A 13,537-nucleotide genomic window follows, 5' to 3' on the forward strand; every position below is an offset into this window, starting at 1 on the left:
TGAATGCTCTATGACGATTTTCTTTTAGCATTTAGTAGTAAGAACTTTTCATTAAAGCATGAACTGTCCTTTCTGTGGCGAATCTGTACTTGATCAAAACGAGTTACAATTGCATCAGGTAGACACGTGTCCAGCATTTCAAATTGATGAAAACGGTATGTATATTTCCAGACTGTTAATCGGTTATTCCCTATGAATTAGACTGGTGTTTTTTTATTTTGCTATTTTAATATTTAAGTATCAGTTTACTTGTATATCTCGTAAAATCAAAGCTCCTATGATTTTTAAATGAAATTTTATTTTAACACAGCACCGTCAGTTGCAAGTATACGGTTTAGATGGCTTTTTGGTCAAAAAGTTAACGGAGATGTCATATATTTGTTATTAACAAAGGAGGTTTTTGAATCATTGTGTGTTTATATATATATATATATATATATATATATATATATATATATATATATATATATATATATATATATATATATATATGTATGTATGTATGTATGTACGTACGTACGTATGTATGTATTTATTTAAATACCATATATGAGCACTCTTTTACGATTATGTTTTGTTTTAATATTATAATACAAAACTGCAATGAACAGTTCAACAAAACTGCAATCAAAAGTCAAATACTATTTTAGATAAACAATGTAGAATTACGAAAAAATGGTGACACTTTTGAGTCGGATATTGTAAATTTAAAAGAAGGTTTGTATGGCGGTCAACTGATTGCAGATAATGACATAATTTCTTTGGCAGAATTTGTTGTCAGCAAAACTTATCATTTTATCTACTTGCAGCCAGAGAAAGGTTAATTTACATATTTGTTACTTTTACGTTAACATTGCTTTTTCAAATATAAAGATGTTTATAAGCAAATAGAATTTAGTTATGTTTTTTAGAGTTTTCAACTTCCTCATCAGATGAGCTTCACAATACAGATTTAGAACAAGACAGAGAATTTCAAGGTCTGATTTTTCAGGATTAGTAATTAAACCTTTTTTTTGTAATGGGTACGGAGGGTTGTTTTCTTGTAAGTATTATGTTACTGTGGTACAATCAATAGTAGAGCTATGGTTTTAGTCCTCGAGGGTCTATCATTTTATTAGGTCTATTAGCTTTTTTATTATTTATTTTTATGCTTTTTTTTTTGTATACTAGATTATATATTATCTAAACAGTTATATTATATATATAATTTTTATTTGCGCATAATTTTTCATGTTTTGTATACCTTTAGAAAAGTAAGTCTGTACCTATTGACACATTATCTATTTAATTTTGTTTAAACTTTTCACTGCTTGGTTTCTAATCTTTTCAAAAGGTTACAGCTTTGAAACTAATAAAACATTATAGAGACTCGCTGTTGTACAAGCTCGTCGAATTTAGTTTCTAAGTTGCCTTGACCCATTTTTAGTTTTGTAAATTCTTGCATTAGCTGCCCGGCACTGAATACCGGGTAGCGAGGTTGTGCCAATTTTAATTTTGAATTATTTAAAAAATAAAGTATTTAAACAACAAATAATATTAGTTTGCTACATAAAATCAATAACAGAATGTTACATAAATATACTTGTACTACTTAGTAACTTATAAATTTAGTAACATGCTTGACTTACTTAAGTAGTGGCATTAGGACGTGTTGAAGTGTTTCTATTATGGTGGGAAATCTAAAGACTATTAAAACATATAAAAAATACTCGATGCTTTTTAAATTTTGTATTAATACCAAATTTATCTAATGTAGTTATTTAGCTCCTAGATCCTGTGCCAGATTTCTACAACATGCACTCAATGATATATATACTAGATGTCTAACTACATATGCACACACACATATACAAATATATATATGTTTTGTTTTTGTTTTTTATAAGGTAGTCCGGTAAAGATTGTAAGACTATAATTCAGGAAAATCGTTTTTATCCTGCTAAAATTTCAAAAATTACACTATTTTTTTCCCAATTAATTATCTACTAATATTTTTAAAGGGAGAGGTTGCCAAATTTTGAAGTAGAGGTTGCAATTTCCCAGAAGTAATATTTTTTATGTAACTAGTTGACTTTTACACATAAATAAATGTTAGAATAAAGTTAATTTTATTGTTGGACTTCAAATTGAGATCTTGAAAAAACTTTTTTGAAGAAAATACTTGTGATATTTAAAACAATGAATATAAGCGATGTTGAAAATGTTTATACATATTGCTTAATGTTATTGTTTGTGTTTAGACTATGTTCTGAATGTTGCAATGAACTCTATTGAATGAAGTTTTCCCTTGACCGCATTGCGCACAGTCGATGATACTAGCATTACTGGTTTAGGTTCCTTTTTCTGCAATTACTTAATCAGGACGTTTATTTATTTGCAAACCGCGCCCTGCAAACATTGTTTTAGTAGATTTGCAGTGGACCTATATCAGGCATTTTTGAGCGGTTCATTGAAGTTTTGCTCATCGGTTATTTACTGGACCATTAGTGGCAACCGTTATAAATGGCCAGCCGATAACTTTCCGACATGTTTATAGTGGCTAGTCATCGGCACCTTTGGCGCCTGCCACTAATGGTCCACTAAGTAACCAATGAGCAAAACTACAGGGGACCGTTCAAAATGCTTATATAAATCCACTGAAACTCCGCTATAGAATGTTTGCTGGGGTTTCATCCATATTAAAAAGTAACCATGGTTTGTTGAATAATTCTTTTTCTCTCATAGATGCATGCTCCATCGTTAAATAAGCTTTTCTTTGGTCTAACTTCCACGATAGCTCTGCTTGCGTTTGTATACATGAGGCGTCAAAATGTATGAATATATAATTACTCCAAGGTGCTTAATAAACAGGAGGGAGAAGAATTAGTTTTCGGCAATTTTTTCCACCCACCTCAAGCTTATCAAGATATCCCCCCCCTCCTCCCCTTCTTCTGTTCATTAACTTTTACTTGTTATTGACAAAAAAGCAGCATTTCAAAATTGTCGACCTTTAAAAATCTCGTAAATTTTAATTTGTTAAAAATTAGGTTTTTGTTTATTTCTCACCGAAGTATAAAACTTATACAACCATATTAAGTTCTATTGAAATTATGATAAAACAGTTGTTAAAAAATGCACATTTGACCTCAAGTCATATTAGAATTAAAATTGTTTCATTTGTGTACTGTAAAAAATTTCCACCCACCCTTTTATAAAGACCTCCCCGTTTATAAGATCTGGACTAAAATTCCCTCCCCCTTTTTATTATTATTAAAAAAATTCAAAAGCATTTAAAAGTATAAAAAATATTCTATTCAACCGGTGTTCTTTATTATTATTATTTTTTTTTGAATCATTATTTCGTTTGTATTGTAAATTATTGTTAAAGTTTCTACTAATATTAGCGAGTTCGGAAAAAAGTCTAGTCTGCATTAATGCAAGTAGTAGTAATAATAATACAATTATTTGAACTTTAAAACAGCATCTTTCAATCGAAATTCTACTCTAATGTTACTTTTAAGGTTTAACTTAAAAATTTATTCTCAACTTAACATATTTTTGTCATACCTTTGACTTATTTTGACATCTTGTGCGACTATTTAATTTTTTTTTATCGTTAGTAAAAAACGATAAATTAGATAATTTAATTGCTTCTGCGGTGTGAAAAATATGTCCGTCTCTCCTAAAGTTAAAAACTTCGTTAAAATTCAGACTACAAAATTTACGGAAAGGAGAAGTCGACTTCGGTGCCAAAATTTAAAAATAAAAAATTTTATTTAACTTTCAGTAAAATTCGAAAGCTATTAATTGTTGTTTGTTTAATTAAAAGAGAAAAATAATTATAAAATATCTTATATGTTTAATGTATATCAACCTGTTTCTCCGCGCAATGACCTTGTTAGTCAAAGTTCGTGTTTCGGAGTTGAGAGAGTAAACAAAATGATAAATATTTAACAATTGTCTTCACGAACTTCTTCCTTTATAAAATTTTCATTCGAAATTTAAACGAATGTTAATGTGCTTTTGTAAAAGTTCGTTTTTTAATGTTCTTTGAAAATAATAAGAGTTGTAAAGATAGCTTAAGTTCATATTATTGCTGCATTTTTTTAGATTTTTTTTTCGACATAAGTTGTTGTTTTTTATAAGCGTATATTTTTTGTTTAAATAAATAAAGATTACTTAGTATTACTTGCGTTTTGTCAGGTTTTAAAATATAGTTAATTAGGAGCTAAAAAATTATAAATTAGGTTTATAAAAAATGAATATTAAGAAATGTACTTTCATTATTTTTATAAAATTGATATTTTTTAAATCATTGTACTTGCATTCTATAAATGTTAAATGCATGTTAATATAGCCATTACATTATGAGTTAGTTAAAATTAGATATAAAACTCCGAATTTCTCTTTCAATTAAATGTGTTTATAAGTTCAAATTCGGCTTTCAGTTATATTCGGATCTTGAAAAGTCGATTTCGCATGTCCTTAATTGCTATCAGTAGTCGACAGAAATCAAATTTCCATATTTATTTTTCACCTACCTAACACGTTAAAATACGATTCCAAATTGAAGTTGCTGCTAACAGCAATACTTGCTCAATAAAACATCAATATTAATTTTTTTTGTGCAGCGCAACAAAATTGCTCTATTAGTTTTTGGCAAATAATTGATCGTATATATTTTGGTTATGATTATATGATAAGCATCAAATTTAATACAATTTTTTATTTATATATAAGTTATACCGCAGTGCATCACATACGACTGGCAATCTCTCCCTATGTAAATAATATATTTTCTAATGTAACATTGGATAGTTTGTTGGCAGAAAAAAATAGCCATATTAAATAAAAGCGTGGCTTTTATTTGATATGGTTCATGCCACTCAACCATACTCATCAAAACAAAAGGTTTACATAAAAAGGTTTATATAAGCAAACAGGGTCCCAAAGAACATACGGATAATCACAATCACTATTAAATGGAACCTCTATCCGGGTTAAATAGTTGTTAAATATGATAAAAGTGTTGTAAACATTGCGTAAAACTTCGTTCAAATATAACGGATATCAAAATGAACATGTATATTAAATTGCGTCAATTAATATAGTTAGTATAATTAATATAGTTAGTATGTTTACAAAAAATATAAAAGTTTTTATTTTAACGCAATTTAGTTTTAAAAGTTGATTATATTTTCCATGCCCCGCCTACTGCCACCCACCTTATCCTGAAAGAATTTGCTAAAATACGACTCTGGAAAAATACAAATATCAACGCATAAACAGAAACACGCCCAAGTACCTACATTTAACTCGCCCAAGTACCTACATTTAGCTTTATTTTACTTTGCAGCTTTTTAGTGTTTATTTTAAACTGTTATGGTAATAAATCGTTTACACATGTTTAGCGTCGCAATACTCAGACTATCAATATGAAGCGGAAAATGAAGCCGATCATCAGGTGAAATAACGTTTTAAATTTACCAGAAATCGGTTTTAGATTTTACTATTTAGTTATTGTTTATAGTGAATATTTTGTTTGTTTGTACTGCTTTCATTCATCTTTCACTCTTTGTATCTTTGAAAAATGGCGTTGACGTGGATTTTTACATTACTTTGTTAAAACAAACCTCATAAAATACGTAAAAAATATATCCTTTTTGTATAGCATAATTAAGGTTTTTTTTTAATAAGGTTTTGTCACAGTGCGCATGCTCAAAATAAAATAATATATCCACAAAGTTACAAAGTGAAATGATAAGAAAGGCCAAGTCTGAAAAAGATCAAATTTTTGCGCAATTTACATTCTTAGCAGTGCTCACTTTTTTCCCAGCATATTTTTTACACTTAAAGTAATACAGAATATACATGATTTTTTAATTAAAATAATACAGAATAAACATGATTTAATTAAATAGTGTCATTAAGTGGGCTAATAACGATAAATAATAACAGCATTATGACAAAATCCATAACTCTAAACTGCTTATAGTGCTGTTAAATAAATCAATGTTTCTCGTGGGCAGTCAATGATGTTTTTTTATTTGATTAAAACATAGTAAAACTATAAGCGTTTTTGTGTGTGTGTGTGTGTTTTCTTTCTTCCTATCTGTTATAGGTAGTTATATTGAATTTAAAATGTTTCAAAGTTATTTATTTTTCCCACTATTCCTCGCCCGCAAAACATTATTCCTTTCTTACAATACTTTACTCCTCACATCTTGCTGGTATTCAAACTTGTTTATACTTTGAGTTCATTTAACAAAAACGAATTTTTGCTTTTTAAACGCTAACAAAGCGCGCGCAACCGAAGAGAAGTATTTATACGAAGTCAAAATATATTAAAGCACGGCAAAGGGAAAACTTGGTAAAAATTATTCTTATGAAATTGTTATTTATGCAAAATATATGAGCAGGGTATTTTAGGTATTGTTTTTGTTTGGTAACGAAAATATTTTTATATTTACGAAAAATATTTATTTCAAATACTTAAAGCAAATTTGTTTTAGGCTAACTAAATAAGTAGACATGATAAACTCTCAGGTTTAACAAATTTTGTTTTTCATATATATATATATATATATATATATATATATATATATATATATATATATATATATATATATGAAAAACATTTTTATATTATATATATTTATGTATATATATATATAAATACATATAATATAAATATACATATTTTATATTATATATATTTATATATATATATTTATATATATATATATATTATATATATGTGTATATATATATGTATATATATATATATATATATATATATATATATATATATATATATATATATATATATATCTGTGTTTGTGTGTGCGTACGTATGTTTATGTTTTGTTTTTTTTTTAGTTTTTTGATGAAACAGATAACGAACGACGAGTATTGGGTAGCAAGTTGTCTGAAGAAGACTTTTTAGTTACTTCTGCAACTCAGCTCAATCGTATGCATAAAGGCATTCGTACAGAAGACAGTACTCTCAAAAATATTACTGACTTTGAAGATTCGTTAAATGAAGAGGAAACGATCAATCAGAATCGCAATGTTTTTGGCAAAACTCATTTTAAAAATGACGAGCAAATAAATAAAATCTTTTCTACTGAGCGATCAAATAAACAAAACACGTTACCAAGCAAAAGAAGTAGTCAAATTTCGGATGCGCTTCTTACATGTGATAACGCTATATCTAGAAACACGTTGCCTAGGGATAATAAAACAGTTTCCACAAAAACCGATGGAAATTTGTTTTTACGTCAGCGAAGTTTGCCGTGCGCGAATAGAAACGACAATGCTGGAATCAATGAAATTCTTAAAGAGCTTTCAATGCATGAAAAGTTTTTATCAAACGGACATAATACGAGCTTTAAACATGAATCGGAGCAAGTTCCAAATAAGGAAAACGAAAATGTTACTTCTAATGGTTATCATCCAACTGTTTTATCCAAATCATCAAAGGTTTATATTGTGTATTACTATATTTATTATGTATGTATATTTTTATTACATTTACTATGGATTTCGTTCATTATATACATGCGCCTTTAATGCACCTATAAGAAATAATTTGATAAAATTATAATTTTTCACTATATTGATTGTCATTTTTGAAAATGAATTTTTAAACAAACTGTTAGAATGTTGTTGTTCCAATAGTTTGTTTAAAATAAGTTTGTGTGCCGTAGTTAGGAGCAGATATATGTTAAAGTTAATTACCTTGAAATTTATTTTTAGAATGGTTTTGATGGTCAAGGTTGTTTGATGAAAGAAAATGAAGACTTAAAAAACCGCATCCAAATATATGAGAAGCAAATTAACGGATTAAAAAAGGTTATTATTAACATAATTATAAGCGGCGTGCTTTTTATCTATGGGTGATCATTTTATAATATTGACATTTACATAAGGGTTGAGTTAATAAGGGTTGAGTGATATCTTATTTTTACAATATCGACTGTAAATAATTTAAACTTTATTCAATTTTTTCTCCTTTTTTTATTTTATTTTTTTATTTTTTTAAAAAAATACGTTTTACTTTAAAATAAAAGTTCCCCAAAAGTTAACTACAGTAATGGAGATATGCAGTGAGATTTAACAAAGATGGATAATTGATAATGCATATGTTAAAGTTAAGATGGATAATTGGATCATGCGTGTTTAAAGTTTTTATTGAAATGCGTTAAGGCAAAATAATTTTAACAAACAAAAAATATTTATCCTCAGATCAATAAACTTCTAATATTAAAAAAAAATTTGTTTTTCTGATCAATAAACTTATAACTTTGTTTTCCCATATTTTTTGATTGATGTATAGAAAGACATAAATAAATAAAAAATAAACATATAAATATTTTTATTTAGATATTGAAAAAAAGAAAAAAAAATTATTTGTTATTCTTCTAATATAAAAAAATCAGTTCTTCCTGTTAAAAAAAACTCTTGTAAACATAAATTTAACATATCATAGTTTTCTTATCATCAGCAACCCTTAACAATAACAATAAATCATGAAGCAAAAATTAATTATAAAAATTAGTTGAAATTTCTATTTTTTTATTCTTAAAAAAAGATAATTGGATATATAAATAAATTGATTTACCATCCACAATTTATATTTTGTTCAATTCATTATTATCTCCAGTACACTTCAATCATTAGTTTAAAAAAGAAATAATAATAACAACAATAATAATATATTATTATTATAATATATTATTATAACAATTATTATATAATAATAATATATTATATATATAATAATATAAATAATTATAATATAATAATAATAATATATTATTATATTATAATTGATATAATATATTATGAGAAGTATAAATTATTCATTGCAAAAACTTGCGTTCAAGTACATTTTGTAAATTGCAATTATAATAATAAAAATACAAATTTATAAAATAAATTATCATTAATAAAAACATTTTTAATGTTTAAAAACAATCTGAACTTAAATTGACAAATTTATAAAATGGAAATTCTAAACATTAAAAATAAAAATAAAAAACTGAACTGAAAAAATTCAATCATATATATTCTGAAAAAATATTTTCAAGGATATTTGCAAATAGTATTTCTGCCAATCTTATGCAAGCCAAAAAAATGTATAAATTATATATAAAATAAATGTTTGTTTTTTTGTTGTTGTTTTTTAAAATGTATAATTCTATAGGATAAATCTTGTCTTCTCTTAATACATGTTGTTTTTGTAAGGAATACACATTAGGCAAACAAAAAAAAGTGTGTTGAAACATATTGTGAAGATAAGATTTTGGATAATTTTTGTGTCAAGTATGAGCAATCTTTACTGGTAACTACTGAATTGTGTTACAAATACAGTTTAGTTACCATGCAGTTGCAATCTCTTTAAATTTAAATGTAAAATAAACAAATAAAATTACCCATAGGAAGTTCAACGACTATTTGATTTAAATGTCAACTATAAAGAAATTAAATGTGAATTGGAAACTAAATGCCAATCATATGACGACGAAGTGGCACGAATGAATAGAAAAATTAGCACACTTCAAAAAGAAAAAGATTTGGTAAGATTTTACAAAATCGTTTTTTTTTTTTCTCGTTTGGAGTGGGTAATAACAATAACAAATGGTAATAATGATAATTGGGCTAATTTTGAGGAAAACTGAAATTTCAAACTGAAATAATAAAAATTTAAGTAAAAAATTTTTAAATTGACTTAATTTTAAATAGATCTTATTTTTAATAGATTTATTTTTAAAGTAGTCTTATATACCTGTTTTATTATGTTTGTAAAATATTTGTTAAGAGTCAAAAAGAAAATTTATAGCTTTTTCAAGAAATCCTATACCAACAGTTTTAACTAATCAAAACATCTTAGTAATTTTTTATATCCCAGTGATGCCATTTGGCAAGTCATGTAACATGCCATGTGGCATCATTGATTAGAATTAGCAAAAAAAGCAATACATGAAGGAGTTGGAGGAGATCACAGTGTTTTTAAGGAAACTTAGTTCCTCAAAATTTTTCGAATTTACATCTATTGCTATTTAAAGTCAATGACACCATTATGATGGCATGACTGGAATATAAGGGGTTAAAGCCATCACTTCAGCTTCAAGCAAGTCTCAAATAGTATAATCATCCTCTTCTAAATAAAATAGATGGTTTCAAAAAATTTAAATTGGTAAATTTATCAAGTTTTCTGGAGCCATTTGTTGTATCTAGGAGAAAATTTGATACAATTACTAATAGCAACCCCCATCAATTTTTTAATAGTGGCAAAATTAGGTGGTTTACTTGATTTAAATAATGATTATTTATTACTAGCTAATTTAAAAAAAAGTTTTGACATAAAAATTATTAGAAATGTTTAAAGAATAAAGTTATTTTAGTTAAATATTTTTAATTAAAACAAAATTTAAAATAATGTCAAGACAGCAAGAGCGTGTACGTAATGTAAATGCAACAAATCTTGGTGTGTTAGAAAATAGCTGTGTACTAAATTGAAACATCTAGGTGTGTTAGAACATAACTGTGCACTAAAAAAAGTTACTTAAGTTACTTGAAACTAAATGACTCAATTAATGAATAATGAATAATATCATTTGATGGTTTGCAGCTAAAGTTTTTTTTTTAGCCAATTATCGAAGGTATTTTTAGTTAGTATAAATCGCTTTTCATTTTGTTTGAATATAAGTTATTCTGTTTTTAGGTCATCGAAAGAAGTCAACAAGAAATTATAAATATGCAAATGAGTGTTAATGAGCTAGAAGAGAGATGCAATTCGTTGAATCATCTTCTCCTGCGAACTGATAGAGAACATCAAGAGCTTTTAAGCGAGGTTATATAATTTAGTCAAATGAAATTTAACTGTTATTAAATTTTTTTTTTCTTTTACAAATGAAAAAAATTTAACTTGTATAGCTCTCTGAAGAAAATTCCCCGCGTCTTTTGGAAAGTTATAAACATCGCTGCAACGAATTAGAGAAGGAAAATAAAACTTTGTCTGAAAATTACAAAAATTTAGAAGCTGCACATTGTTTGCATGATGAAGAAATGAAGCGGGAGATCAATAACCTGCAGGAAGTTGTAATATAGTATTATTATTTTTATACATTTTATATATACTAAAAATGAAGATGATAAAGTTTTATATATAATTGATTAGATCGACATGCTTAAAAAAGATCAAACGCAGGCAAAATGTTTTCCTTTTTTTGACGTTAACCTTTCGAGTAACACTAAAAAAAATATGGAAAAAGTATCTAAAGAAAATGAACACCTAAAGAGCAAGTTAAAAGCAATGCGCTTGCAGTCTGAATTATCTGCAAATAGTCTAAAAGATAGTTTAGCGCGCAACTCAAGAACCTCTTCACTAGTAAATCAAGTTGATAGCTCGTCTCATGAAGATTCATTACAAATTGAACAATCTGATAATTATAAATCAAATGACGTCATCACTGACACGACCCTTAATTCCGCTAATTTCATGTCTCATTCTGTAAAAACAAATGTTGACGAGCAGTTGAGTAAAGTTTTGTCATCCAAGTCATCGATAGATGATATTTTGAAACGCTATTCATCTGAAAGTTATTCAAACGAATTTAAAAAAACAGGAAAAACATACAATCGAGGTATTTTCTTTTGGTCTTGGTTTGGCTTTTTCAAATTTGAAAATTGTTTACTTGGTTTTTAACTTAATAATTACTAATATAGAAAACCAATTGTATAGCACATCTCATTATTCTTCTACATTCTCCCGCCCAAAATCTCAGTCTCTTGATCGTGGAATGGATAGAATTGGGTTTGATCAAGGTTAGTTTATAGGATTTGTTTTTATATCTATCCATTTAATATTCGATTTAATTTAAGAGCCTTTTATACAGGTGAAATCAACACTCGCTCTTTAACCAAATTACCATTCTGTCCTAGTACAATAAATGATCTTACTATTGGCATGAAAGTTAGTGTGAGTCGATCAGGCAAAAGATTATCTCGTGGTGTGGTAAAATGGATTGGGCATTTACCAAATCAACAAGGCGACTATGTCGGAGTTGAGCTGGAAAATACTAGTAATATCTTAGCAGTATGCATTTGTGTGTGTGTGTGGAATATATCTATACATTATATCTGTTTTATATATGTGTGTATATATATATATATATATATATATATATATATATATATATATATATAATTTATTATTGCTCTGTTCTTTAAGAACATTGAGCACTCTATTTGTAAAATACACTAACATAATTTACATATATGTATATATATATATATATATATATATATATATATATATATATATATATATATATATATATATATATATATATATATATATATATATATATTATGTATATATTTATTTTTATTCATTTATAAATATATATATTGTAGCTGGAAGGAACAGTGGCGATTTTGAAGGATATTTGTATTTTAACTGGTGAGATTTGATTTCTATTGTTAGAGCATTTGTTTAGTTTAATTATTAATGTTATTATTATTATTTATTTCTCTGTTTTAGCAAGCCGAATTCGGGATTGTTCGTTAAGTTTAAAAAGATCATAATGGCGTGGAAATAGTGGATTTGATATATTTATAATGGCTTGGAAGTAGCGAGTCGATTATTTTGCAATCAAGCATTATTTGAAGTTCACAAAACAGTATCGGTTTTTGCATTTGACGCTTATTATATTAGCAAACATTCCGTCGTAAGGACTGCTGATTTTCCTTTAATAAATCGAAAAAACATTTTACTTTTCAGAGTGTGTAAATAAATAGGAACTCTCGTGTTTTTTTATGCCACGTTTAGTATAGATAGACAGCAAATCTTACTTCGATATCGGCGTCGTTTGCTTTATCCATGTTATGTTACCTTGGCGTTGTATCCCGCTGGGCCAAATTTCGGTGGCTTGTTACAACGATTCCTACTGGCCCACTAAAGACCAAAGAAAAAATCAATTGAATATAAAAAGATTTAAAGGTTTTGTTATTTTAAACGACATTAATTTGCTCGAGCATTATTCGAGCATAAGTAGTGATTAATTATCAATATAATTAAACATTTGCATTAAGGTAAACGAGCGTTAAGGAACTTGCACTGGGTAACTGTTAAGCATTATGCCACACGTGTGTTTGAATGGTTTAAATCCCTTTTTTGCATGTCACTTGCAAATCGCTTTAAACGAACATAAAGTGTTGTGAACTTAACTTTCAAGGAGAGAAATTTTCTAGTACTTTGCTAAAAGTTGAGGTTATGTTCACAAAGGTTTTTTTAATTGCGAACTTCCTAAATGGTTGTTCACCTTGGGTAGCAAAATGCAAGCTTTCGGAAAATACCCTCAATTTAAAAGTTTTAAATTCTGTTAAGCAATAAAACTAAAATAAACACTCCCGCTAATTTCTTTCGATATAAATTATTTTTTCTATCGAAATTTGTAGTTGAGTTATTCCTGTATTTTCTCAGTGAAAATACAGGAATCACTCAACTTGACAGTATACTGTGTTCTTTGATCTCATTTTAATTAATTAT

The 13,537-nt window shown here is 27.0% G+C and overlaps 1 protein-coding gene across 1 annotated transcript; it reads left to right on the plus strand.

Annotated features, from left to right (window-relative positions):
- LOC136071861 (uncharacterized) lies at positions 1–12,845 on the plus strand. The gene is made up of 15 exons (XM_065797396.1): positions 1–155; positions 311–396; positions 651–819; positions 912–977; positions 5,391–5,443; positions 6,859–7,461; positions 7,738–7,833; positions 9,423–9,560; positions 10,709–10,837; positions 10,921–11,085; positions 11,165–11,630; positions 11,713–11,811; positions 11,883–12,068; positions 12,403–12,448; positions 12,530–12,845. Exons 1-15 carry the CDS (start codon positions 59–61, stop codon positions 12,585–12,587), a joined length of 2,457 nt encoding a protein of 818 aa, XP_065653468.1. The 5' UTR covers positions 1–58; the 3' UTR covers positions 12,588–12,845.
- Positions 12,846–13,537: the final 692 nt, after the last annotated feature.

The sequence above is a fragment of the Hydra vulgaris genome, chromosome 05, assembly GCF_038396675.1.
Source record: "Hydra vulgaris chromosome 05, alternate assembly HydraT2T_AEP".
Lineage (NCBI taxonomy): Eukaryota > Metazoa > Cnidaria > Hydrozoa > Anthoathecata > Hydridae > Hydra > Hydra vulgaris.

What these genes read in the sequence shown, in the direction of transcription:
- LOC136071861 (XM_065797396.1), top strand. Translation starts at nt 59, where the DNA reads ATGAACTGTCCTTTCTGTGGCGAATCTGTACTTGATCAAAACGAGTTA. An exon ending in CTACTTGCAGCCAGAGAAAG is followed by an intron (nt 820 to 911) that starts GTTAATTTACAT and finishes TATGTTTTTTAG; the next exon opens with AGTTTTCAACTTCCTCATCA. An exon ending in TTCAAAAAGAAAAAGATTTG is followed by an intron (nt 9,561 to 10,708) that starts GTAAGATTTTAC and finishes TTCTGTTTTTAG; the next exon opens with GTCATCGAAAGAAGTCAACA.